Raw genomic sequence first — 27,730 nt, 5'->3', positions numbered from 1 at the left:
TCCAAACTGAAGGACAAGGTAATACTTAATTATCAGCAATTTTGAAAGTGAATGAGGTTGACAGCCTGAAGCAGAGAATGGATGAGAGAAAAGACCCTGGGGCAGCTGGAAAGGCCCTTCTTTAGAGAAGGAGGGGCTGGGATGATGGAAGGGGTTAATTCTCTTATAAAGATAATTTGCATTGCTGCACACTTCATTCATTTGTTTTTGGTCGAGCTCTCTGTGCTGACTTCTTTGGGGTGTTATTGGCTCTGCTTCTTTGACAGAACAAAGAACCTTTGTTATCCATCAAAGACCATCCAGATACCCAAGGCCCCAGGAGGGGGAGGTGGATATGGAGGAGTTGCCTGTGTTCCTTCCTCCACAAACAACAGCAATAACATTATTGGAAGCCTTTGCAGCATTACTGAAATATTTTCAAGAGAAATGTTCTTCAGCATTTATATCAGTGCAGATAGTGATGTAAATACTGACTTACTAATTTCTGGGAGCCTGTGCTGTGTTTCTGAAGGTCTGGCAAGTGAGTCTAAGCACAGATAATTTGGGATGAAGAGGATTCACAGAGGATTTTGCACCTGATCATTACTGTCTTGTGTGTGTGAAAAATAAAGTGCCTTCCTGTACTGTGTTGTTGCTGGGTCAGAGATGTGAGAACAGGTTGAACCTTTGGTGGAATGAAGGTATGATGTGAAGATAAAAGTCTCAAAAGTTTCTACTTAATTGCAGAGAATTTGGAACCTTCTGATGTTGGACCCCTCTCATAATCCATGGTGAAGGGCAGAGGCATCCCTCTCCCCTTCCAAAATACAGTGTAGCTGATCCAAGCTCTGCATCCTTCCTTTGCTTCTGATAATTGCCTAAAGACTCAAAACTTGCCTCCAAACTCAGCAACAGACACTGGATCCTGCAAATTGTGTATTATGAATCCAGCCATAAACATCTAGAACCTTTCTTAAGGTTTTTTCACTGCCTGGATGTTCTAGGAGCAGTTTATGCATCTGTGTATGTACACATCTGTCTGGATGAAGGAGGATTAATTGCAGGATTTTGGCCCTGAGGATCAAAATCAAGCAGCAGATAACTTTCTTTTACTTTCTTCATTGTCCTACAATTAAAAACCCACCACAAGAACCCAAGTACAATAAAGAAAACATACCTAAAATTCAGGCAGATAAAAACAACTGAAAAAAGATTTTAAAAACCCTCAAGAAAATGAATAAATATTCATGAAAACATTCAAAAGCTCATATGTTTTCATTAGTCACCACAGGAGGGAAATATTAATTTGAAATAATAATATAAAACCTTGAAAAGACTTTAAAAAGAGCAAGGGGAGGAACAGCACACCCTCTGCTCCCACAGCTGATACATGGCTGAGCTGTGGCCAAGGGTTTCCCCTCTAGCTCAGCCTCCCCTTGAGATTTAAACTGTGTGGGTTTAAAATGTGCAGACCTGCCTGAAACCTAACAAAATATCCCTTCCCTCTGAGTTTTTCCTTTTATTCACACCACAGAAACACAGGAAAATAAAAAGCAGTGCTAATCTATCCTACAGTTTCCCAAGCAAGGACTCTGGGCAGGGGTTTGTGAGTGGATTTGACAGATGTACAAGCAGATGGTGAGGGACACTCCCTGAGAGCACCCGATTCCCAGGCTTGTATGTCCAAAAAACATCTTTTCACGGATAATGGGATTTTCAGAGGGAAGAAACACAAAATTCACGTCTCACACCAGAACTTCTTGGTCATTTCTTGAATGCACAAGGGTTGTGTGGAAACGTTTGTCTTCAGAAAAGAGCTGGCTTGGGCCCATAAACCACAGGGCTCAACCTGACCCTCACAAAACCCAAATCTGCAGCCCGGCAGCTCCGTCTGGCAAGTTTCTCCACGGCTGCATGGCTGTAACTGGCAGCTGAATCGGGATCACCTCCTTGTTTGCATTGGGCGTGACATATTAGTCCTGTTTGGCCTCTCCCAGAACGTGCTGTGCAAAATAACACATCCCAGGAATTATCCATTGAACGCACGCATTTGTGTCCTGCCCACACGCTGGGGCACCTTGTGCCAGAGCAGGGCTGGAGCCTCATTAACGTCAGTGAGCATCTCCTGAACCCCAATACTGCACCAACATGTGAAATGGAGCCAGGGGGATGGGGATTTGACACAAAAAAGTACCTTTCTGATAAGTTTTGTGATTTATCTATCCTACCCCTGCCAGCATGTTTTTAGCTACAATTTAGCAGCAGTTCCCTTTTCTTGTGAGGGGAATCCACCTCAGACCCTGCTGCTGCCTTGCTGGGAGCTCTCAGCCTCTCTACGTTACTTTTCCCAAGAGATTCAGCCTTCCTACATTTAATTGCAGCACAGTGGGACAGAACCCTTCAGCCCATGTTGTCACAGCCAGGTGGTCTGCGGCAGCACAAAGCTGGGTCCCACGGCCAAAGCCGGGCCCACGGGGTGGATGGGCAAGGGGCTGCGCTAATTAAAAGAGCCCCAAAAGCTTCGGGTTGGGGCAAAGCGAGACAGCGGCTTTGGGGCTCCTGAGGCGAAACGTGGCAGGAGCTCGCCCAGGGAGAGCGGCCAGAAGAGGAACAAAAGGCGATGGCTTCCCTCAGCCCAGCTCCTAGCACAAGTCTCTGCGCCCCCCGGGAGGCACCGGAGAAGCCAGGGAGGAAATGCCGATGCCCTCGGGCATCCTGAGGGGCGAAGGTGCCGCAGGAAGCGCTGCCTCCCCCGGGACGAGCCCAGGGCCGATGCGGGGGTGCTGTCGGGCTGCTCCGGCTGCGGTGCGGTTGTTAACGAGACCCCAGCCCGGAGAGACCCTCCCGCCCCGCCGGGAGACTGAACTGCGGTACGGGCGGCTGCAGCCCCGGGGAGGCCGCTGCCCGGCAAGGGGAATCGCTGCAGGCAGAGGCCGTCCCGGCGGGGCAGCGCTGCCGGGCACCTCCGGAGGGGAGGACGAGGCGCAGGGCGGCAGCACCGGGGAAGCTGCACGGGCGGGGCGAGGCGGCCGCCGCGGGGGGAAGCGGCTCGAACGTGGAGCGGGAGGTAATGGAGGCAGGGCTGGGGCGGGGGGTGAGGGCCCGCCCCGGGGTGGGCTGAGGGGGCACGGCGGGAGCCCTTCCCGCCTCCCCGCAGGGCGGAGGCGGTCGGGGGGACCTTGCGCTCGGCCCGGCTCGGCCGTGGCTCCGGTGCCCCGGCGGGAGGAGGTTCCCCCTGCCCGGAGCAGGAGTGCGGGATCGCTCCGGCGGAGCCGTGCCCGGGGCGGTGAGTGCCGAGATGTAGCGGGACCGTGCGGGAGGGATGGCGGCAGCCCGGGGCTTTGGGGGCCGCCTGAGCCCGGGCTCCCCTCTCGGAGGCGTCGCCTCCTCAGCGTGCCCACAGTCAGCGCTAAGATTGCTCAAAAAGCAGCAGCCTCGGCGAGGGCACCAGGTAGCGGTACCGCCGCCCGGGCTCAGTCCCCCAAGGGGCTGGAAGCGCCCCGATGCCCATGGAGAGGGCACAGCGGGCAGCGTGTACACCCATCTACCGCCGTGGGGCTTGGGATCCTGCGGGGAAACGAGCGCTCAGTGGCTTCAGCTCACCCTGGCTGGGGAAGCGATGCAGCCGCGGGGGGATGAAATGATTTAACGCGCTCTTCTCCCCCGTTCCCCTTTGTGTCTCTGTGCAGAGCCCGGACTGCCGCGCTGATGTTTCGCAGTTGAGGTAATGGCAGAAGCCGGTCTGTGGGGCACGGCCGGAGGTCCGGAGCACCACGGTCTGCCGTGATCTGCGCCGCGATGGGGAACAGCGGCTCGGCCGTGAAGGTCTGCACGGATCACCAAGGCGGCATCAACTGGCTGAGCCTGAGCCCCGACGGGCAGCGGCTGCTCACGGGCAGCGAGGACGGCACGGCGCGGCTCTGGAGCACCGCCGACAGCCAGTGCCACGGCCACTTCCAAGGTACGGTAGCGGCTTTTCGCCTGGGCTGTGGGTCTGCGAGTGGCACAGGCCACACAGCGTGTTCTGGTCTCGTTCAGTGCCTGCCGGGCAGCCAAAATGTTGCTGGTTTTGTTTTGGTGTTTGTTACAGCAGCGTTAAGCAGGAGCTGTTTCAACCCAAAACAGGTTACCAGCGCTACTGAATGCACGGATCCTTTTATCTCAGGGTGTGCGAAGTTTAACTTATGACACTTTCTGGAAGCCCTGTTTTGTCCTGTGAAAAAATACTGACTTTTTGTTTTCTCTCTCTCTCTCTTTTTTTTTTTTTTTTTTTTTTTTTGGTCCTTTTAATCATCTCATTTCCAGGTGGTCTTTATTTAGAACCTCTTGACCCAGAAGTCTGGAAAGGAACCTTGCTAAATAGGTTACTTCTGTTTTCCCTCCTCATCTGACGCACAGAAATGTTAATTGCTGGGCTTTTTCAATTTGAATTCATTTTGCATCTTAAGAAAAATTTATTATCCTTAGACTGGCATGTCAGTAATTGAAAAGAAAAAAAACTGGAGACGGTAGATATGCAAGAGTCTAGATGTGGGCTAAAGATGTTTGTATTCCCACTGATGTTCTTTTCATACAGAAAAAAAAAGAAGCTGTTAAATTTGGAATTTCTAATGTTTTTTTCTTCCAAAGAAGAAATCACATTGCTGTGATTTCCTTGTTGTTTGTTTGCTTGCTTGCTTGTTTTTCACTTTGGAGTATTGTCTTTCTTCCCCACATCCTGCCATGGTTCTAGCTTCTGGAAAACTCACTGCATTTGCTTTAGGCTTAGAAATCCCTTTAAACTAGAAAGAAAAATGTATTGGATAGCATCCATTATTATGGAATCTGCCAGTGTTTGGGGTAAACTCTGAAGAAGGTTGGGCTGGGTGGTTTGTGAACTGCCAGTCAAATCAGATAATTGTATGTATTTTATAATTATGCATGCACACAGTTGTCATGTCAATTTTAATTTTACAAGCTATAATTACTGATAAACCTGTATCTCTAATGCAGTTTCAAGCTCCACCACAGCACAACCAGCAGACTTGTGTGGTGGCTGCTTTTGGCCAGACCAGCACCAGACCTTGTCTGCCACATGGGGTTTTGGCACCCTGTGTGTGGGTCAAGTATTACTGATGGTTAAAATCTGCCTGGCAGACTTTGGTGCAGTAACCAAGATGCTGTTTTGATCTCAGAGCTGGATTACATGATGCTATGAGAAAAATCCCGGTGATTGAAACCTGATCCATTCAGGCTGCTTTGCAAAAAGTTTCACAAATATGGGAGAACGAGTGTAGTTCTGCTTATAGCCCTGGTGATCTGTTTAATTTTTGGCATCTGATGAAGTTGTTTTAGAGGAAACAAGCCATATGTTTGTAACATGGATTCTGGTTTGCTTTTGAACTACAACAAGGCTTTTAAACTTCAGGAATTGTACTGAAATCTGTTTTTTGCAGTCAGTGAAACAGTGTTTTACTGGGCAGTCTGCTTTCCCTCAGTTTTTTTACCATCTCTTTATTTTACAACATTCTGTTTTTCTAATACCTTTGTCCATCTGTCTCTCTTTAATCGCAACTGTCCTTCTTTCATTTATTTATTTTCTTTTTTTTCTCAAAGAATAGTATTTAAGTCGCAGTAGGGCCAACCAACCTGAGCCATAACTGTCACTCTTGTAATAGTGACTTAAGTGGAAACAGTTCTGCTCCTAAAAGCTTACAGTCAAAATGTTAAAGCAGAGGAGTGCAAGGTAATAGTAGTCCAATGATTAGATAGGTGACAGCAATTTCACACAAGAGATCTGGGATGAAGCTAGGACTTGAATCCTAAGGTGATTTTTACATGTTATGCCTTTATTATTACAATAGAAAAATGACACATCTTGCTAAGCAGCAGCAAAAGCTTGAGGTGGTAATATTGATTCCTCTGTTTTGGTGTTGCCTTGTTTGTCAGTGTGACATTTTTAAAGCAGTGGTTGTGTCTGTTTTTATTGTAACTGTAGAATCCTTGTGTACTCTACATGTTGTGTAAACAATTGTGCTCTAATCCTCCCTCCCTCCCTTTCTTTTCCTTAAAGGTATACTTATACTTGGAAAATTGTGGGGTTTAGTCATGTGGGGGAAAGAATTGGCTGGCTATTTACTTGGTTTGTCTTTTTGTTTGCTTTTCATTCTGCCTGGACAATGAAACCAAACTTGTTGGTAAGTCTCAGGTCATTTTTTCAGAGTTTCATGCTTTGATTTATGACTGTGTCCTGACAATCAGTGGGCTGGGTTGAAATGCTGCATTTTTCTCCCTGCTTTCAGAAGAAGGAAGCAAAAACATTTTTAAATTAAAAAACAAGCTGTTTTTTTTACTGGTTTCAAACTTCATTAGTCTGACTTTTATTACATTGATATTAGTCTATCTCATTACATTTTTGTAACACTGTTTGATTTACCTGCTTGGTGGAACTGCACTGTTTTACTCTTTCAGTTAATCCTGATATCAGTGAAATTTCCTGCTGTGACTTGAAATAGCTGTGTTTTACACAAATCTTTAAACATGAAAAGCACGGCGGTGCATTTAAAACTGGAGTTTTGCTACATTTGTTTGCATTTTTCTTTTGGCTAATGAGAAGAGCTGGACTGATCTGTCCTTTCTGCACACACAGTGACTGATTTCCTTCGTTATTCCTAGGACATGAAAGCTACATCACCTTCTGCCACTTGGAGAACGAGGCTGCCTTCACGTGCAGTGCTGACCACACCATTCGCAAGTGGGACGTGCTGACCGGGCAGTGCTTGGCCATTTACCGAGGCCACACTTCAATTGTCAACAGGTAGGCTTCTCCCCTCGTGCCCCTGTCATCTGCCACCACACACTTCATCATTTCCCTGCAGCTCCCCATCGCTGCACTCATAAAAGGGGCTGTGCAAACCTCTGAGTTCGTGTTCTGTGCTGCCATGATTAGTTTTTCTAGCAACACTGCTGACACAGATAGGAGAGAAATGAAAGGCACACAGCAGGGGAATGGAATCCAGGGCTAGGGATGAAATTCCAGAAGAAATGATCCAATTGATAACAGATGCTGCTGATAAATAGGTTTAAAAACATCCTGTCAAGCTTTTGTGTCAGCAAGAGGGAAAAAGTCAGGGATTTTTCTGTAATTATCATTCCTGTTTAGTCAAATGAAGTTTAATAATAAACTTACTGTGTGTGGCTGATTGGCTTTTCCATTTAAAGTGCCTATTAATAGTTGGACTGGATTTAATTAATGGCAAATAGAGCAGTCAAATATTGGTATTTTTTTAACATTTCTTTTCTGGTAGGCGTGTGGGCTTTTTAGTTCCTTTCTAAACTCAAAACACATATGATGTATAGTGAGGTTCTGTAAATAGTTAGGAAGGCTGGTTCTGTGTTTTGGCACAGGCCTGATTTTTGCTTGAATCAGCAAATGGGAAATGTGTTCCCCATTCATATGACTTTGTTGCCTGTTTGAAAGGTTCCAGAGGACCAAGCTCAGCTGACAAAGAAGGCAGGTTATGGATGTTTCCTATCTCTGGTTTGGAAATATGAACTGTAGATTTTGTTTTCTGGTTTTGTATTTTTGTGCAACTACAACTCATTATTTTGAAGGCCCAGGAAGTTGAATTCCTGAGGTGTAATCTTTGGTTTGCTCTTCAATTATGTAATAAGAGGGGTGCTTATGCTTTATCTTTTTGTAGATCCTGAGCTAAGTGAAATTAAGTGTATTTTTTTTCCTCACACTCTCCTTATTTGATGATGGAAAGATGGTTGTTTTGCACACTGTCAGTTACAGTTCAGATTCCTGAAATGTTGTTTTGTGGTTGTTTTGATTCCAAGCTATTGTCACAGATCTGTTTTTAAAGAAATATTAATGAATAACTGACGAGAATTAGCTAATTAAAAAAAAACCAAACAAACACAAACCAAACAACAAAGCAAACTTCCAGGTATTATATATAACTTATGAAAGTTCATATTCCTTGCTGGAAGGAATTTTAGCTAAACAAAATGCACAAAGTTACAATGCCATATTGTAAAAATATCTGCATCAATGTACTTGAATGAGGGTTCTCAATTTTAAAAGTAGAAACATGGAAGCGTTAGATTTTTAAAAATGCCAAAGATGTTATGTTCATGCTGCTGTGGGAATTGTGTTAGGTGCTTTGGCACCATTGATTTCTTGACTTTCCCAGTCAGGCAAGGTAACTCATACTCTGGGGTACTTGGCACTGAAATTGTGACAAAAGATGGTTATGTAAAAAGAACAATACTGTTCACATGCACAACCTTTATTTTTTGCAGAATCCTGGTTGCTAAAGACTATCTCTTCAGTGGCTCCTATGACAGGACAGCCCGCTGCTGGAGCGTGGACAAGGAGAAACAAATCCAGGAATTCCGGGGCCATCGGAACTGTGTGCTGACCCTAGCTCACTATTCCTCCAGGGATGTGCTGGAAGAAGAGGAGGAGGAAGAGGAGGAGGAGGAGAAAGTGAGCAGGGACCTGCTGGTGACAGGGAGCACGGACTGCACTGTGAAGGTCTGGTGGGTGTCCAGCGGGCGCTGCTACCAGACCCTGCTGGGACACACTGGGGCCGTCTTATGCCTTATACTTGATGCACCAAACAGGGAGCTGTTCTCTGGCAGCACGGATTACACCATCAGGACCTGGAATATTGTCACTGGAGAGCAGCTGAAAGTCTTCAAAGAGCACCAAGGATCAGTAATTTGCCTAGAGGTAAGGGCAGAGGCTTCCTTGAGGGCCTTTGTCTTAACTCATGTCAGTCTCGGTTATTTTTCATTCATAAAGAAGCTCTTCTGAGACAGATTATAAATGATGAGCTTAAATATTTATATAATAACAAAATAATAGTGCTCTCTGGTCTTGAGACAAACCCTCTTTCTCTAAAACACTTAGTGATCTCCTCTTAGCTTCTGGTGGCTGTCCTGGTCTAAGTTCTAGCTGAATATCTATTTAAATTCCACTAGGTCATGGAACTCATGGGTAGGTGTGCTGAGAGCACTGTTCATCTGAGTAGGATTGTGTAGTCAGGCTCACCAGACTTTGAAGAAAATAACCTGAGCAAGTAACACAGGGTCAGGTAATTTAAAAAGAGGAGGGGAAAAACACTCCATAAACCAGATAACTTCAAAAAACTCAACCCAAAACTGTGGGCAAAAGGTAATAGGAAAGCATAAAGCTGAAACAAATCCTACATTAAAGACCACACAGACAAGATGTGAGAAAAAAAAAAAGGGAGAAACAGATGGCCAAGACAAGAAAATGGGCAAGAAAAATGGAAAAGAGAAGCAGAGCATGGGGGAGAGAAATCAGGAAATGATGGAGGAGAGAGAAAAAAAAATGTAACGAGATCTGAAAAACTATACTCTGTTTTTCTATTTGCAGTGTTTTTCTGTTGAATGCTGCCAACTTTGTTAACATTGCAGGGGGGAGAGGAGGAGGTCAGGCAGATGAAGCAAGAGGGGAATGATAGTTATCCACAAGCTCATTATCCACCAGAAAATGCTGATAGTGCATTCAAAGAGAGTACATAGTGGTCTGTCACTCAGTTTCAGGTCAGCATAAATGTTTATACATGGATGTGTCTGGCTGAAGTTAATGACAGTAGTTTTTCTTCCTGCTCTCCCTGTTTGTGTTTGTTGTCCATAAGTTTTTTTTTTTTTTTTTTTCCTTACAGAGGCTACAGGATGTATCTTTAATAGCTGTTTAATAAAAGTTGCCTTTGTTTCTAAGTAAGGTAGTCACAGCTGACACTAGAAGACTAAAAACCTGGGAATACTGAAGGAATTCTGTTTTCCTTCACTTTTAGAAAAGAATAGAAAAAAACCCCACACAATATCATATTGCCCTGGAGTAATGTTTGTCTTGCTTGGGTAAATTCTTGGTGTTAAATCTTGTTTTTATGCTTTTGTGGTAATGTACTCTGAGGATGCTGAAGTAAATCTGCTGCTGTCCTTAGTGTCACGCTATGTTTTGTTGTTTAATTGTAACCCTTCTCCAAGGCACAGATTGGCAACAACAGAGCTTGCCTTAATTTAATTGGGTTCTTGCTAAAATTGTTACACAAAGCTGGCTTGACCCTCTCCCAGAAGCCTGGGAAATTCAATTATGCCCTTTGAATGCTCAGGAATGAGCAATGCCTGTGAACACAGAGTTAAGCAACGGCTTTAAACAAACAGAACTTCTTGTAGGGGAGAAGAAAAGCAAAACCAATACATCTATTTGGAAAACCTGAACAATTCAGAGTACACAAGACTGCTCTTGCTGCCAAGACTGTGTTGGCAGCAGTCCTGGCCAAATCTTCTGGAGTGACTGGTAGCCCCTCTCTTCTCTCATCACCAGTTAATGTGTGGGGCTGGGAGGGTCCAGCTGAGGTACAAACAGCCCCTACAGAGAGCATTTAGTGTCCAGGCCTCTCCAATTTATCCCAGCTTAAGCAGTCCCTGCTGGTGAATAGCTTTAGGCTGTCCATCTTTCCTAATTCCTCTCTCTGCCTTTCTGGGTTCAACACTATCCCTTCTGTTCCACTTGGCTGCCACTCAGCACAGCCCACATGGTATTCTTTTAGAAAGGGGTCAATCACCAGAATCTGTACAAAGATGTTTCAACAGAAAGGAAACTTCCGGAATAGAGGTGTGTTTTTTATTATTATTTTTGTTTTGTTCTCAGAAAGCTTTTGGGGCCTTTTTTGCCTCAGGCTTCCTAGTGACAGTGTTGGAATCTGTGGCAATGAGCTAGGATTGTACTCATCAAACCCTGGGTCAGGAAGGACTGGGAGGTAGTTGTGAGTTGCCCACAGTAGCCAGAAGTTTTAATTGTTGACAGTAATTCATTTTCTTCAGTGCAGCAGTGAGCTGCTAATTACATCAGATTTTCACTCTGCTGTCCTGGAGGAGCTGAGTTGCTGCCAGCAATTGAAGGCAGTTACCTGTTCTCTGGGTGGTACAATGCTTGTCTGGGGAGAAAAAAAGGGAAAGAAAAAGAAAGACTTCTTTTCATTTTATTTATTAAAATAAAGATCCCTAAGGGAGGATGACCTTTCAAAAAGTTTGAGAAATGCTCAGTGTGATTTCTCATCCTGGACATAGATCAGGAAAAATTTGGATATTGAGACCATATTTTCCCCAACTTTAAAAAGCTGTTATTGATGGGAATGCCCCAGGATGTTCTGAACTGCTGCAAATTATGTCTGGCCTGTTCCAGCCATCTCCCATTGCTTTACTGTAAACACCAATAGTGTTGCTGGAGCAGTGAATGGAAATTCCTGGAGTTTCTTGGGGGAGTTTTCTGGGTAGATAGCCATAAAGCACACCCATGTTTTCCACCCTGCTTCCTGCAGTGGTGGTATGTGGAAAGCAGAGGGGTGATGCTACAGACAGATGCAGATTTTGAACATTCCCTTGTTGCTCTAAGATCCTTTAAACTGTTGTTATCAGGTAGTGTAAGTAGAGGAGCCTGGAAACAACTCTGATCTAGCATGGCAGAACAGAAAGTGTTGGTGGATTTGGGGCTTTCCTTTGTGCCCTGTCCTTGGTGGCTCTGGGCAGGGGAGTGATGAGCTTGAGCTGCCCTATTGTCCAGCCTTGTCCTGCTGTCTGGGAGTCAGGCTGGTGAAGGTGACCAGCTGAACCCCCTTCATGTGCTCTGCTGCCAAAGGGCTTCTGCAGCTTCTCATAATGCCACTTTTCTCCTCCTTCCACCATTTAAATTGGGCCGAGAGAGGTTTTGCTGGGAGACTTTCTATCTGCTGTGGGAATTGTGTTAGGTGCTTTGGCAGCATTGATTGCTTGACTTTCCCAGTCAGGCAAGGTAACTCACAGTGGAGCAGCCAGAACTCTTCACTCTCCTCCTCCTGCAGTGTGTTGATAGCTTGGCAGACAAAGTACAGCAGCTGTTTTGGGAGCTCCCTCTTCATATAAGAGCCAATAATGAGATTTTATAGGAAGTGATGGGAAAAAGCAAGGGTGGGCTGAGTGTAACCACATAGCTCATGCTCATTCTTCCACTAAAATTTCAGGCCTGGCTAGAGACCAGTATTTGCAATTAATAATCAAATATGCATTTTCTTTAATGTGTCTGCCTGCAATAGGCTGAATAACCCTGATTTAAATATTTACTTGTGTGTGTTTTTCTAAATGTTTCTCCTAAGTAGCTTTGCAAACTGTTCACAAAATAGTTACTTATTTAATCACAAGGATTGCTTTGTCCTTTGCTGATTGTTCTGCCTCTGAGTATTTATCAAAACTGTGCTGCCAAAAGCTGGCAGAGAGAAATGATCCAGCTTGGAATTTAGCTTGGATCCTACTGCAAACATTCTTGCAAGAAAACTCCCTTTTGAAGAACATGAACATGAGTGGGCAAGGACTTGCTTCTGGTTTTCCTGCAAAAGTTCCTTTGTTTGGACCATTCCCTTCAGTTGCCTTTTAAAGCTGACTAGAAGAAAAGAATGCTTTGAACAAAGCCACTGCCTGAACTCTGTTTATGTGCTGAACTGTTGTGATCACGGGGACAGAAATGTTTTCTTGCCACACCAGTTAAATTCACATATTTTTTGCAGTTTGTGTTTGTATTTGTTGCATCAGAGGATGAAGATGTGAATGAGTGGAATGCAAAGGTGTACAACACCTGTAAGAACAAAACACGGAGCCATCACTTTGCACTGCAGTAAAAAAAGTTGAAAAACATTCTCTTAACAGCCAGCCCAGAGAGCTCATTTTAGATGGATTCTCAGGAAAAAAAAACCCAACAATTTCTTGGCCACAGGGAGTTTGTTAGCTCATTAAAATGGATGTGGTTTAAATGGGATCTTGAAACTCTTAACTCAGCCCAAGGCTTACATAGTTGTATCTTGACGTTGGTCCCGCTTGGTGATTCTTGACTTAGAAGTGGCTGTGAACAGAAGACCCAAATTCCAGATTGTAGGAACACTGACCCCCACAAGAAGAATAAGCTGGTGATGGGGTATGTGGTTGCTCATATGAACTCATCCTGAAGTTCCTGAGGGCCAGTCTGAGTGCACTGACCCTCAGCAAAAGAATGTGTCCAAATCTCTTTGGAGAATCAATTGCCTCTCCTTGGCTCTCCAAAACTTGTTTCTCATAGCAAGGGTTAATTGGGAGAGCAAAGTCCATTCCTATAAGGTTGAAATATCTGCTAAACAGCTCTTTTGTAGATATTTTTTGGCATTTTTACAGGTAGAAGTTGGCTAAAGCTGCTGCATTTATGCAGTTCAGCCAAGCTTGTGAAGCAATAGGGTTGTGATTTTCTTGAAAGACCAACCCTGGACGTGATAATTTGTTCTTTATTAAAATTCTGGTGGGTTTGTGGGCTACAACCAAAGTTTTTTCTTATTAATGAGACCTGTAACTACTAGAGTGTTTACAACTACTCTTCTGCTACTGCTATTACTCTGCAACTCACAAGCAGTTTGACTGAACTTTTTTAAGGAATAGTTACATGTCCAGTATTTTGGGTTGAGGATTAAGACAAATTTTCTCCATTCACTTGTCAGTGTTCCATCTGGTTCAAAGCAAAATTTCTCATGAGAAAAATTAACAATCCAGAATTGCAAATATCAATGCAATGTTTTTTTTTTCTGCTATCTGACTGAGGCTTTAGAACTGGGCATCAAACTTTTATCAGGTTTTTAATGTTTTTGAAGCTACGTGGGTTTGAAACGTCCACTCAGCACATTGGTATCTGAGCTGCAAAGCTGTTCTGTGTCTTCCACTCTCCTGCAGGTGTCCTTGCCTGGCCATGGTGTTCTGTGGTCAGGAGCTTTGTTGGGCAGCTGGCCAAAGTGAACCAAGTGCTCAAAGGCCAGCCAAGGAAAATACAGCTTTAGAAATGTCACCTCTTCTCTGGGCAGACAGACTGGAATATGTAACTGTGTCTGCTAAACATTTTGAAACCACAGAGTGTGGGGCCAGCTTGTAAGGTGCTTTTGCTGGGGGAACAGTAAATTATGATTATTATTATTTTCAATACAGAGTAAATGCAGATATCTGAAGGGTTGCAGCTTAGGCTGGAGTTGCAAGCTAGACCTATCTTTAGTCAAGTGAAGGAGTGATCTCACCTGAATGATTCTGGCCACAGCTGAGAAGGTTGGCCTTGTTGGGGATGGGAAATAGTGAGTTTTAAGGCATGATCTGTTTCAGATGTGCCTCAGGATGAGAGGAATTGTGCCCTAGACCACAGTGACTGTAAGGGGGCTATCCTTAGCTGTGGAGTTGTGAACCAATTTAGATGAGATTATGCCTATCATATCATTAAAGACAGATCTGATTTGCAACTTCAGCCTGAGCTGAGAGCTCTTGAAGGCTTTCTTCACTAACAGCCATTTCATGCTGTTTTATAAAAGTCCCATGGCAATGAGGGGCTGTGTGACAGTCAGAGCCTGCCCTGGGTTTTGCTGTTGGCTCTGCTGCAAGCTCTGTCTGTGGCATCTGGTGGATTGTTTAACCTGTTAATACTTCCTTTCCCATGCAAGACTGAGAATCCTGTGCTACTGTACTACCTGCTTAAATTGGGGAAGGGAGGGAGGAAGGTAGGTAGGTAGGTGGGTGCATGGAAGTGTTTCATGGGGCAGCGCAGAGGCTTTGAATTTAATTGAGATGGTTCATGTGCTGACCACCTCACCAGATCTCACACATTGGAAAGCCAATCCTAGCCAGGGCTGCGCCAAAACCAGTGCAGGCAGCAGGTCAAGGGAGGTGATTTTTCTCTGTTCTTCTCCTGTGAGACCCCACCTGCAGTGCTGCATCCAGCTCTAGAGTCTTAGTACAGAAGGACATGGATTTGTTGGAGCATGTCCAGAGGAGGCTGTGAAGATGATGAAGAGGGATGGAGCACCTCTGCTATGGAGACAAGCACAGAGAGTTGGGGTTGTTCAGCCTGGAGAAGAGAAGGCTCCAGGGAGAACTTAGAGCCCTTTCCAGTGCCTAAAGGGGCTCCAAGAGAGCTGGGGAGGGACTTTGGACAAGGCTGTGGAGTGACGGGACAAGGGGAAATGGCTTTAAACTAAAAGAGGGTAGATTTAGATTGGGAAGAAATTCTTTCATGTGGGGGTGCTGAGGCCCTGTCACAGGTTGCCCAGAGAAGCTTTGACTGTCCCATCCCTGGAAGTGTTCAAGGCCAGGTTGGAAGGGGCTTGGAGCAACCTGGGGTAGTGGAAGGTGTCCCTGCCCATGATCTTTAAGGTCCCTTCCAACCTAAACCATTCTATGATTCTAAGGCTCTTAAAATCCTGATGCTATAAATTACCTGAGTAAACCTACATAACTTCAAACATTTTTGTATCTAACAAATTAGCAAATCTAGGTAAGCTGCAGCTCTCCTGTTCATTGATACACCCACTTAAATGTAGAAATGAACTGGTATAACCTAATGTACCATTAATGCAGAATGGCATTTACCTGTGGGGGGTTATAATTTAGTGTTTTTCCCTGCTCAGTGGGTGGGTTGATGCTGCTAGCAAGATGTCTGAAAAAGAAATGCAACAACTTGGCCACAAACCATGCCGCAGGATCCCAACCCCAAGCATCCTCTTCCGTTTAGCAGGTGCACATGACAATTCTCTTCATGCCTGTTCAAGAGAGACTGAAATTTAAAAGTCCTTCCTCAGGCTAACTTGTGGTTCTTGGTTTCGTTAGTGCTGCTGGCCATTCGTTCTCTCTCCTCATGGAGATGTAGCATTAATGCTGTTGCTAAAACAGCTTAAAAGTAATAGGAAGTGACATTTCAAAGTACTGCTGGCTTTTTACAGTGGTTTGTGCTTTACAAGGTCCTGGCATTCAGCTGTGAAATCTCTCCCATGGGCCAGGTTCTGCTGGGAGGAAGTGTGGCATGTCCTGCTCCAGCTGAGCTGGTGGCAGCTGTGGCAAGGGAGCCTCTTGGTCTGCCTGCTCACATTTCTTGTGTGGGTTATCACAGTCCCATCCCTGTAGTGCTTCATATCTTAAAATACCTTTTGCTTCATGTTGTAACACAGCACACACAATGCTGTTTTGTACAAAGCTCACTTCTGATGCCTTTTGGGAACGGGGTCATTCCTTTTTGGATTGGGAGTGGAGATGGAAAAGCATGAACATTCCAAGCTTACAGATACAGAGTGTGCAAAGAGTGGGGACCAAATCTAAGGTGGCAGGAAAACCAACCCTTAAAAGTGCTCTACAAGCAAGACCACAAGTTAATTTGTCATTTGCTTGTTTCCTGGAGATACTGGAGAAGCATCAGGGGTTTGTGCACTGCTGGTCATTCAAACCTTCTGATATGTGTGTCTGGTGGACAAACAAGGTACCATTCATTACTCCTTGGGGAAATTCCACTTCTTGGTGGGGGCTCAGGGTTCTCCCTCCTGTCTCTCCATCCCTCTGGTACAGAGGCTGCTGCAAGTCCATAAAAGTTCCCTTGAGCCACCGCTGGGTGTTGGAGTGACTGGCTGCTTTCAGCAGGAGTTGGGCTCTGTATAACAATGGCTGTGAAAACCTTCAGTTTGATCTCTTTACACAGAGAATGCCAGATTTTTCTATGCACTATGGATTTTTTCCTTGCTGAGGTTCCAGGCTTTGTGTAACTTGTTTACTGTGAACTGGTTGGTTTTTAGTCTTGCACAGGTCAGTTATTTTCTCTCTGTCTCTGTTCCCCAGCTGCAATCCTTCCTTTCGTTATTTTCTGTCCTGTCTATGTGGAACAAACCCCATCCTCCCCACCAGTGAGTTGTCACAATGTGCAGGATGACTGGTGCAATGAGGGGTAGCACACAGCAGAAGACAATTGCTTGAAGATGTTTAAAAACCTGTGTCAGGATAGTTACTTATTTAATCATTCAATAACAGCCTAAAAAGACTTGTGGAAATGCAGATACAGAACAGTTTCAAAGTTAGTGTTTCTGAATACTGTCCTTGTGCAGAGTGATCATACTAAACATAAACCCTGGTTTATGGTGTGTAGAATTTTAATTTACCATTAAAAAAAAAATGTGTTACTCAGAATTGTTCTGAATTTTTTTTGTAATTAAAAAGTAACAATTGGGTAAGAGTTCTTGTAAAATATGCTTTGCAGAAACAACACTGCTGGGGTGTTTTTGAGGCTTTAGTAATGTAACTGGTTATGGATGTAGGGTTAGCATTGTTAAGCTCCCTGGAATCCTGCCTGCTGGCACAAGCAGATGGGCTAAGCCTTTATGTTCTGAAAGCTGGGGGCTGCTTTTAAGACCCAGAAGTCAATGAGAGATGCGACTATGAAGAACTCAAGGTTGGCTTGCTCACCACTCCTCTGTTTCAAGGTGCAGCTTGTTGCTCTCTGAGTTGGTAAATGTGACTTGGGATGGGTCCCTTCAGTGCGGCTCTCTCACAAAGGTGCCTGGGAGGCCTTTGCTGATGTGTTTTTCTCTCCCCTCAGCTGGTGAATCGTCACCTGTACTCGGGGAGCGCGGACAGGACGGTGAAGTGCTGGTTTGTCGACACTGGGGAGCGGATCCAGACCTACAAGGCTCACAAGCACAGCGTTAGCACTTTGAAATACCACGCTGGCATCTGTAAGTTGCCTTTCCTGTGTTCTCCAGCCCTCTCCAGTCTCCTTTTCCATATTTGTGGTGGATTGAAGGTTGTTAATGGAGAATAACTTTGAACACTTGTGAAGTTTTCAGTTTTTTTCGACTCTGGCATGTTTACGTTCCGTACCAAACTGCTGCAGCACTCCATGTGGGAAGCTTAGGTCTTCCCTCTGTTTTCCACTCCCTCTTCTCACAAATGAAGGGGCAGTTGTTTTGTTTCTGTTACCAAGGGATGTGGCTTAAATCCTGAGCTGTCTGGTTGTTTGTGTCTCTGTGGTTTAACCTCAACTAGTCTGGTGTCTGTCACCTGCTTCTGCTGCGTGCTGGGGACAGCAAGTGCTGCTGCTGCACACACAGCCCTGTGCCTCTCTTTGCTGCCTTGTAGGCTCTGTGTAACACCCTATCCTGAACCAGAATCACACCTCAGATGCTCACTGCTCCTTCAGTTAGGCTTCCCCTTGAGGTTCTGACCATCTCCTAGACTCATTTTCCACAAGTTCTTTACCTGTTATCTGTTATCATTTGTGGATTTGTTCCCCAAATCATTTTCCTCTAGCAGCCAGACCTTACTCTCTTACTGAGAGCCTCAGCTCTCCTACCTTCAGTCCTCCTGTTTACAATGGTTTCTGTCCATCAGTGTCTATTGCTAACATAACAGTACATGCTGACCATCAAACCTCCCTGTTTAAATCCCTCTCTGTGCTGGCTTTCCTTCTGCATGTCTGGGTTTGGGTTGCCAGACAGCACCTCTGTTTTGATCAGTGAATCTCTCTGTGTCATCCTGGTCTTATCCTGCTTCTGGTATTTGACTTGATGTATCTTCACTTGCTTCCCAAAAAAGAACTTCTCTCCTTCTCTCCTCTCCTACCCTGAAGGAGATGGCCATGGCTGTCTTAAGCTAACCTAGACATTCACAGCTCTTTCCTGATTTTGATTTCTTCCCTTCAGCTTTGAAGTGAACACATCACACTAAATGAGTGGTTGCTATCTGGGCCTTGATCTCTCTTTTGGCAGCTCCTCAGTGTGACGGTGATAAATAGCTGACAGATGCAAGATGGTGCACGTTAGCAGAGTTGTACCTGCACAGTTTAGTAGCAGTTGTCTGGCACCATGCTTTCCTGACTACATTTATAACCCAGTAACTGAACTGATTTCTTAATTATGTTTGGAAACTTAGCATGTAACTAGGCCCAGGGGTAGACTTTTAGCCAGGAAACCTTGTTTTGGTCTTCCTTTCAGCATGAGTCCCACATCACTGCTTTTCTCCAGTAAAATATTTGTTTGTAATTTATGGTTATTGCAGCTCTCCTCACCTCCATGGCAGAATTACCCCATTCTCCCCTACCTGCAGGTTGTCATTTCTGCTGGTTTCAGCTTCCACAGTTGGCTAGAAGGCTGAAATGGAAGGGGACAGGGTCTGAACCTACACTGCACCTTCAAGTTATTATTGCTCCAAGACGCAGGCAGAGCAAGGGAAATGAACCAGAAATTGTAATCTGGGATGATCACCGGTAGACAAAGTACTGATGATTTTGTGTGTGTGTTTTCCCCTTTTTAATGATAAAGACACAAACCAAAGCATTGATTTTGTCAAGACTAGCCAAAGGCCAGTGATCTGTGCTAAGCTGATGTTTGCCTGATCCTGTACTGAACATGAATGTCTGGGTGGGAGACAGGGATTGTCTCCTTCATCAATGACACCTCCAGAGCTGCAGTTGTTCCCTGTCAGGTTCCTGTTGCTGATTCCCCGACTTCTGGGACTCTGGCTGGGGGCTCCCCTGTCGGGGGAGAACCTCCTGGAGTGGTTTTGTGTCAGGAAAGAGACACATTGGATCTTTTTGGTCTTCAGGTTCTTGTTTATTGTGATCTTATCTGGAGTTTTGCACGCTGTCCACACCAGGGTCAGAGCACTGGAAAAGCACCACAAAATGGCCAACAATCTCTTGTTCCAAGGTCTTTTAAAGCTAAACTATCCAATTAAGAACTGACACCTGGATTATTTCTCTTTTTAACCCAATCACTGATCCCACAGAGCTGCAATGGGGACTTTTCTGCCCAATTACAAAATGCCACCCAAACCCATGAAGAAGGAGGAAGAAGAAGCACGAAGAAGAAACCCAGGATGACACCCTGTGCCTCCATCTTGCTTCCATCCACAACATACTAAAAATCCTAAAACCTAAATTTCCCACCTACACTACTCTGTACAATCTACTTCACACCCTAGTGGATTCTGGTCTATTCTGGAGTTTAGGAAACTTTCTCCATGAATGAGGGTCAAAGTCAGTGCTCCCCTGGGGGTCAGGACACCCCAGAGCAGACAGAGAAATATTGCCAGTGCCCTGGGTTTCCACAGTTCAGTGTTGATCCTACTCTTCATGCAACCTGTAGAGACTTCACCAAACTGTTAAGCGCAAAGGAAGTTTTAGCTCAAACAAAAGTTTTATTATCTGATGCCACCTCCATCAGCTCTGCAGCTTTCTCTCTCTTCCCCCTCATTCTACCACCTTGTCCCTGCCATACACATACATTATTTTTCCACAACACTGTTTTTTGGAATTAAAATGCAGACAATATTGCTGCTTTTAGTCAGACCTGCAAAGAACATCCTGGTAGTGTGATAGAAGAGTTTACAGAATTATTTAAGATCTTGTTTTAAATCAAATGCAAAAATACTAAAAGTGTCAAACAGGAAGTATCAAATTGTTCCACTTCAAGGGTAGGAAAAAAAGCTCTGGAAAAATATTAGGAACTTGTTTGAATGCATTATATGCACTTTAATTAATGAAAGAGGAAATTTCTCCCTAAGGATTAATTTATAAACTATGAGTGCTTGCATTATTGTGGTGCATTCATCACTGATTTCCACAGTATCTAATAATTTTGTTAGAATTAGAATTATAAAGACATGTTAACTGGATACCAGTGTTGGAACTAATGTAGCTTAAAATACAATCTGTTCACCTGGGACAGATCAGAACTGCCTTTCAAAAATGTGGAAAAATTTATTTAAATTATGTTTGTTATGGTTTATGTCACATTTGCACTAGTGCAAGAACATGAAAGAAAATCATAGCCATGAAGTGGTAATTTTCTGTTAGAAGATCTTAATTCTGCTGCTTTCTCTCTGATCAGAGCCCAAAGGCTCATTGCCCCAAAGGGTTTGTGGTCTAAATAAGAAAACAGAGTAGAAGAAAGAGAGGAAAAATACATGTCTGTTTCCAAAATCACTTTATAGTATACAGGGAGTCCAAAAAGATGTGAAAACTAAGCATTAAATCATCAGAATGTGTTTCCAGTGGCTTTCCTCAGTCTGCTTGTGTAATTAATAGCATAGGGAATATTACAGCTGGTTCTCAATCTAATTTATTTAATGATATGTTGATTATTTTTCTCTTAAAGTATGTGCACAGCCGTTTAAAATTTAACGTGGTTTATATTTTTTTCATGTTACAAAAGCTCCAGGGGAACCTTTCAAAACTGTTCTCCCAAGGGTCTATGAAAATTAAGTAAAACAAGAAAATTAATTTTATTTTGTTGTTGTTGTTTATTTCAAGTGGTATATATAAGTAAGTATTTAAATGCTAAATCTGGCTTAGATCAACAGCTCTTCTTTGAAATTCAGAGGTGGAGAGAGACTTCCTAAATCCAGAGTGACAGTTCAAAAGACATAAAGGATGGCTGTCAAAAGGGAGATTCTGATGGCAGCAGCTGAAGTAAACTGGCAGCTGCATAGTGAAAACAGCTCTTAATTGGTTCCTACTCTCTGCATGTCTGTAACAGAATTAAGTGATTTCCATTCACTGGGAAAAAATCAGTACCTGTTCCCTGCTCTACTTTGTTGCTACTTATTTGCAGAGTGGGCCATGATGCTTTTTCAGGACTCTGCTGGAAATTGAATTATAGTGGCCCATATAAAGTGACATTGATTTTCCACATCCAGATGTTTCTTAGAGGTGCACCCAGGAGGTGCCCAGCTCCCTGCTGTTTCATTTGAATTTAAAAAGCTCATGGCAGTACATAGTCAGTTCTCTCATCTGTTATTGTAGTCCTGAATTTACAGCCATGATAATTTTTTCACCCCTCTTTAGAGATTCAGTTCCTGACTTCTCCTAAAAGATAAGGAATCTGTTGGCTTCAGGCACACCAGTTTTGTAACAATCTTCCTATGCTAGTGGCTTTTACAAAGACATGAAATGCAGGGAGCAGTGAATATATTGCTTTTTGCAGCTCTGAAATATTTATGTCTAGAAAAACTTGAGGAGTTTGGGTTAACTGAAGGGAAGTGTTTATCAAGAGAGTTTGTAGCCTTTAAAGCACATTAATGGGCTCATTTTTGGGCATATTGCTAAGTACAAAAATCTAAATATTAACAATGCCTTACAGCTCCTAGATGCAGCAGTCTGGGAATCTGATGTGAAGATCCTGAAGTGTTGAGAAATTGTTCTTTGAACATGGAAGGTGCTCTAAGGAAACCTGATGAATGGCCAAAATTCCTAGTCATGCTCAATTTAGTTACCCCAGCCCTGCCCCTCTTGCAGCAGCAGAAGTAATGGAAGCACTGGAGTACTGAATGGAAAACTGTAAATAACTCTGGTAAAACAAATGAAAGGTTGAGTGGAAATCCTTAAAACCAGACTTGAGATAAATTGCCTGCTTAGAATTATTATAGGCAGGGAAATAGCTGTGGAAGAGAAGAGCAGAAATAGATACTTGAAACTTGTGCAGAGTGAAATGCTGATGGGTGTAGGCACTTCAGGTTTAAATCAGTTCAGTGTTTCAAAAAATACAACTCAAAACAAGCATGCTGGAGTCAGCAAAATGATCTGGTTTGTCTGAGGAGAGAATCCAAATGGTATGTCATGCCCCCCTGGGAGCTGGTTTTAGGTACATTTTTGAACTTGTATGAACTGTCCTCATGTGGCTGCTCACATCTGGCTGTGCTGTGTGGTTGTGTGTCAGTGTTCACAGGAAGTGGAGATGCCTGTGCAAGAGCTTTCAATTCCAGGAGTGGAGTCCTGCAGAAGATCTTCCGAGGACACAAGTTCATCATCAACTGTATCCAGGTCAGGAAGGGGTTTCTTGGTGAGGTTTCTTCCTTCTGATTGCTCCCTCATTTGTTTTGTGGGAACTGGTGTGGCTGACTGTTCTGTGTGTCTTGGATTGGATGTTGTTCTAGCATAATACTTGAATATTCTGTATGTAATTTTAGAAAAGCTTGTAAATAATCATAAGTGAAACCACGTAACGAGCCCCCAGGGACAGCCCCATGTCTGGGATCGGGGTTTTTTCAGGTCAGGCTGGATAAGCCATGAGAACTGAGACTGATGAACTGATGCTGTGTGGGGCACAGAATGGACTCCAGCCTCATGAGACCCTTTCCATTACAAGACACTAATGATAAGTGTTTGCAGTGCTCTTAGGGGAAAAGAAGTTCCTGCCTTATGCAGGCAGAATAATTATAGCATTGTCCCCCAAACCACCCGGGGGCATGGCATCCCCAAACAGCTCAGGAGTGATATCTGACCCACATCCTGCCAGGAAAATGGAGGGGTTTCTGCCACTGGCTTAAAACTGAAAGTTAATGTTGTTTGCAGAATGTCTAGGCTCAAGTGAGACTGGCATTTAATAGTTACAGCAGGGAGAATTAGTAATCCTTGGTGGCCATGCAAAGACCATGGAATCATAGAGGGGTTTGCATTGGAAGGGACCCCATTCCAACCCCCTCTGCCATGGGCAGGGACATTTTCCACTAGACCAGGTTGCTCAGTGCCCCCTTCCAACCTGGCCTTGAACACTTCCATGGATGGGGCAGCCACCCTGAGGATCTGCATCTCCCTGCACTGGGATCTCAGTGTAAGCTGTGTGCAGGATGAAGATTTTCATTAACAATGGGAGACATTGTTGGTAATTCTGGCTGGCTGACAGTCCAAAGAAAAAGAGAGGAGATAAAATTCCTTTTGCAGTTGATACCAAGCACATGAAGTTGTAAATAGTTTTCTCTTGTATATTCTTCTGAATTAGCAAGTGGCTGGATGATCTTAAACTGCAACTTCCTGGTGCTGGGCAGTTTTTGCGCAGCAGGTGAGCATCTGGATGTGTTTGGAGAGTACCTAATAGAACCACCCTGGGCAGCCCCAAGTATTGACAAGACCAAAGCTTGGCTTTGTGTTCTTATTTGTAACTGAATTTCCAACTGTACAGGGGCAAAAAAAAAAAAAATGGGGAGAGGACTGAGAAGTGGCAACCTTAAGATGATCTTAGGTATAATAATGAGGGCTGGATGAGAGGTGTGGTGCTTGTGTGGTGCTGCATGTGAGCCAGGGAGATGCTCACTGTCACAGCACACACAGGCAACCACAGGGCACCCATGGGGTGGACAGACTGATACAGGAAGATCACCAAGACTGATGTCTGGCTTCCAGGGCAGGACAAGGGCAAATGGAAACATTAGCAATAGCAGCAAATGGTTCATAAGGGAAATGAAACCACAGCAGTGAATCCACGTTAAATTACTGCAGGTTTTGAAGAACAGTGGAGTTTGAAGGAGGAATTGTACCTATAATTTAGTGCAAAGAGAGAGGGAAAGTGAGAAAGAGAGCATTCCTGAACCCCTGCTGCCCACTGATGATGATTTTGGTGTCTCCTTAAGTTCAACATCAAAACCAGCAGTCTGAAAACAGTGCAGAAATGCCCAGCCACAGCCTGCTCTGACACTGGGTTTAGTTCTCCATTGCTTTTCTAGAGGGTCTGGGTTATTAATAACTCTTGCTGTTTATGGCTCTGTGAAGTGGCTGAGAAATGAGTCCTGACTTGGTAATGTCTCATCCCACTTCAGCAGCTTTTGTGATAATTTATACTGGCTCTTGCAAGGAGCTCAGGCCTCAAGTGCTGGGATCAAGCTGTGTTTGCTCTGATTTTTGACAGTTTGATTGTGCTGTGACCCTGTTGTTCCAGATCCACAACGAGCTGCTGTACACAGCTTCCCACGATGGCACTCTGCGGGTCTGGGACATCCGGGGCATATGCAAGAGGAACAAGCGGCGCTTGAAGAAGGACAGGTCTGTGCAGGGCAGGAGCTCCCAGAAGGGGAGTCTGGCTCGTCTCTTCAACAATAAAGTTGGCTGTATGATCCAGCAGGAGAATGGGGCACACGAGGCTGTTGAACTGATGTGACTGTCCAGAGCAGGCTTTATGTCAGTGACCAAAGCTGAACCTTATTTTTTCTGCACCACTGTGTCCATGTAAACCAGAACTTGGAAAGAGATGGGAAGTGGCTTTGCCTGAACCTCTGTGTGAGGAGCCAGGATTCTCTGTGGCTGCCAGATGGGCTCAGGTCGGATCCTGTGGCTGTGATGGCTCAGCTGAGCAGCTCTGGGGTCAGCAGCGTGGTTCAGGTGCGGTACCACTGTGTGCGTGCAATTAGGAACTTTCCTTACCACTGCTGGCATCAGTTCCCTGGGCACAGAGGTGTTTCACTTCTGGCTGCCCAGTGTCTAATGAGATGTTTTCCCATTCCTGTTGCCCCATGACCCCTGTCCAGCCCAGTGTGGCAGTGAAAGGTGTCCTGCAGTGAACGGTGGCCTTGAATTCCATCTCCGCAGCTGATCTTTGGCTCAGTTGTTGGCTGACAAGGCCAATGCAGGAGGGTTTAGCTCTGCAACAGGACCTTAAAGCAGACTGGACTTCTCTCTGGGAAGCTGGGAGTAGTAGGACAGAAATTAATTTAATTGGTTTTTTTAACAAAACATAAGCCGCAGAGCAAGCTAAACCTCAGCCGTTTTGTGCCAAGGTCACCTGTTTGCTGACCTTGTGTTGTCTCTCCTCCTCCCAAAGCTGTGTCTTGCTAGGTTGCCAGTAGCATTGGATAAGCAGTCAAACTCAAGAGTTTTCCCAGTCTTTTTCCAGGTTCATCCTTCTCTGATAACCACTGAGCCATGAATTAACAAGGGTTCTTATATTTTTCTATTTGCAGATATAACTCTTTGTAGAACCAGTACAAAAATATCTAACCACATGTTTTTATTTTTATGGCTTTATTTATTCTGTACTACAGCAAGATAAAAATGCTGTAATCCTTTTTTTTTAGAATGGATTAATAAACATGTGGCATCTGCAGACAACTGACTGTCTAGTTTTTATTTTTGTCTCAGACAGGGGGAGAGGTATGGCCTGGCTGCAGAAGCACAGAAGTTAAGAATGGATGGAACAGGGGGAAAAGCCTCCACATACACTTTTGGGAACATTTCTTGCCTTTCCCTCAATGCTGGGGTTGGAGTTGTTTGTGTGTGAAGCTGTCCTGCCTCCCAGCAGACACCAAAGTGCCAAAGCTCAGTTCCCATGTCAGGGGGACCAGACACAAAAGCACAGACTTAAGGGACAGCAGGGATGGCAAAGGGCTACAAGCCCTGACTCAGCACTGCCCTGGTGGCACCAAAACTTCCTGTTCTGACACCTTAACACTGTGTCAGTGGGTCAGGCCCATCATAGACCCTGCTCTCCTCTCCTGCTAAGCAGCTTTAGTAGTTCTTACCTGGCAAGTTTCCACATCTAGTAGGAAACAGCATTTCAATTTTGTGAAATGCCTACCAAGAGACTAATTTGGGAGGCCACCTGCATTGTGGTGCAGCCTTAATTGCAATGTCAACCTCTCAGGCTGGTCATTGTGGCTCAGTGGCACATGTCTATGAGCTGCTGCTGGCTTGCCATGCAGCTGACTGTATTTTGCTTCTGAGGATAAGTAGGAGGCCTTTAGGAGCTGGATGGAGTTCCCCAGACCCCCTGGGTTGTATTTTCTGTTTAAAACTTCACACACAGTGCATGAGACACAAGAGCCTATCTGGGCACACAGCAGCTGCACATGCAGTCAGCAGAGAGAGATCTCAAAAAGTGGAATTAATGAGTCATTACCTCTTCTGCCTGTTGCTAAACATATCACAGTGCCTCCAAATGCATGGTCAAAATTAACATACAGCTTTCAGCCACTGCCTCCTGCTCTGCTGATCACTTACAACTGCTCTGGCAGAGTTACATCATTGATGAATGGCTGCTCTGACAAGCACTGCATGTTATGATGCTAATTTTAAATTCCCCAAGGACAAACCTTCCCTTCTGAAGTTGTCGCTGCCAGTTTGCTGTGCAAGCCACTTCAAAGAGGAGAATTGCTGCATGTGCAGCTCAATGCTGCCTTCAGTGCATGCCCAGGAGCTGGCCAATGCCAGGAGGTTTCAGAAGGGAGGAGCAAATTTGTGTTTCCTCCTCCTTCTTGTTAAAACTACATCCATGACTTGCGTGTTTTCAATTCTAAATTCTTTTCTCTATTCTGTTTTCCCTCTGCATTTTGTCCAGGGGTTCCTCAGTGCTGGCCTGTAAAGAAAACAGGATATAATGGGTGCTGAAGCTCATACTGCTGGCTTTGGAAATCCTTCAGCTTTCAGGGTAGAGATACAAAGCCATTCAATTTTTACAGCACTTGCCTTGATAGAGAAGAAAGAAATACAAATAATTCCTTAACAGTGTCATCACTGCCTGGTTTTTGCTGTGTTTGGCTGAGGGAATCAGTATAAAACCCAAGGCTGTGCTGCAGCCCGTTCATTCCCCGTGCTGGAGCTGAGCAGTCATCCCGCAGGCCACGGCCCTGCTCCCTGCAGCGCACAGCAGTGCACGCCCTCATTTCCCGGCCGGTGAGTGCCGGCTGAGGAGACACTGTCACACAGCAGGGCTGATGTTCTGGCTGGAAGTGGAGAGCGCGGCCGCTTCCCTGCTCCCACCGGCTTCAGACGGGGCCTGGGCTCCCTCTACCGAGAGCGTGGAGCCATGGAAAAGGAATAAACCACGTCCAGGCAGAGGAACGTCTGTTCCCGGAGCAGAGGAGTGCTTACACGGCAGGAAAAGCGATGTTACAAAACCACAGAAACCCCCAAATGCTTCTTCAGAATGCTGGAGCTGGACACAACTACTGAGACAGCGCCTGAAGCAAGCTCTGTTTAACAGCTGATTGCAGAATATCCTGTAATCCCCCAGAAATCCATCAAGCTTAATCCACACACCTGTAGAGGTTAAAGAGAGCTGCCTGGGGAAAGTGGCTATTTAGTTATAAAAGGAAATTGCAGTAGATCACTCCCCCAGTCCCAGGACAGGCACTGCCAGGTAGTTCCCACTTTTTTAACAAAGCACAGAGGTCTCTCACCAAA

The 27,730-nt window shown here is 44.8% G+C and overlaps 1 protein-coding gene across 2 annotated transcripts; it reads left to right on the top strand.

Annotated features, from left to right (window-relative positions):
* The first annotated feature begins 3,152 nt into the window (after positions 1-3,152).
* On the top strand, positions 3,153-25,660 carry WDR86 (WD repeat domain 86). Of its 2 annotated transcripts, XM_066550856.1 has the most exons (8): positions 3,153-3,265; positions 3,669-3,940; positions 6,634-6,775; positions 8,266-8,505; positions 8,590-8,698; positions 17,384-17,519; positions 22,500-22,603; positions 24,495-25,660. In XM_066550856.1, the coding sequence occupies exons 2-8, from the start codon at positions 3,778-3,780 to the stop codon at positions 24,711-24,713; spliced, it is 1,113 nt and encodes a 370-aa protein (XP_066406953.1). In that variant the 5' UTR covers positions 3,153-3,265; positions 3,669-3,777; the 3' UTR covers positions 24,714-25,660. The 2 variants fall into 2 exon arrangements, with proteins under 2 accessions (XP_066406953.1, XP_066406944.1); XM_066550847.1 differs by having other exon boundaries at positions 8,266-8,698.
* Positions 25,661-27,730: the final 2,070 nt, after the last annotated feature.

Source organism: Molothrus aeneus, chromosome 1 (genome assembly GCF_037042795.1).
Source record: "Molothrus aeneus isolate 106 chromosome 1, BPBGC_Maene_1.0, whole genome shotgun sequence".
In the NCBI taxonomy this organism is placed as follows: Eukaryota; Metazoa; Chordata; class Aves; order Passeriformes; family Icteridae; genus Molothrus; species Molothrus aeneus.
This window is presented reverse-complemented; position numbering and strand designations above follow the sequence as displayed.

Coding starts and splice junctions, on each gene's coding strand:
- WDR86 (XM_066550847.1), top strand. CDS start 3,778: ATGGGGAACAGCGGCTCGGCCGTGAAGGTCTGCACGGATCACCAAGGC. Junction 6,776..8,265: donor CACACTTCAATTGTCAACAG/GTAGGCTTCTCC, acceptor TATTTTTTGCAG/AATCCTGGTTGCTAAAGACT. Junction 17,520..22,499: donor GAAATACCACGCTGGCATCT/GTAAGTTGCCTT, acceptor GTTGTGTGTCAG/TGTTCACAGGAAGTGGAGAT.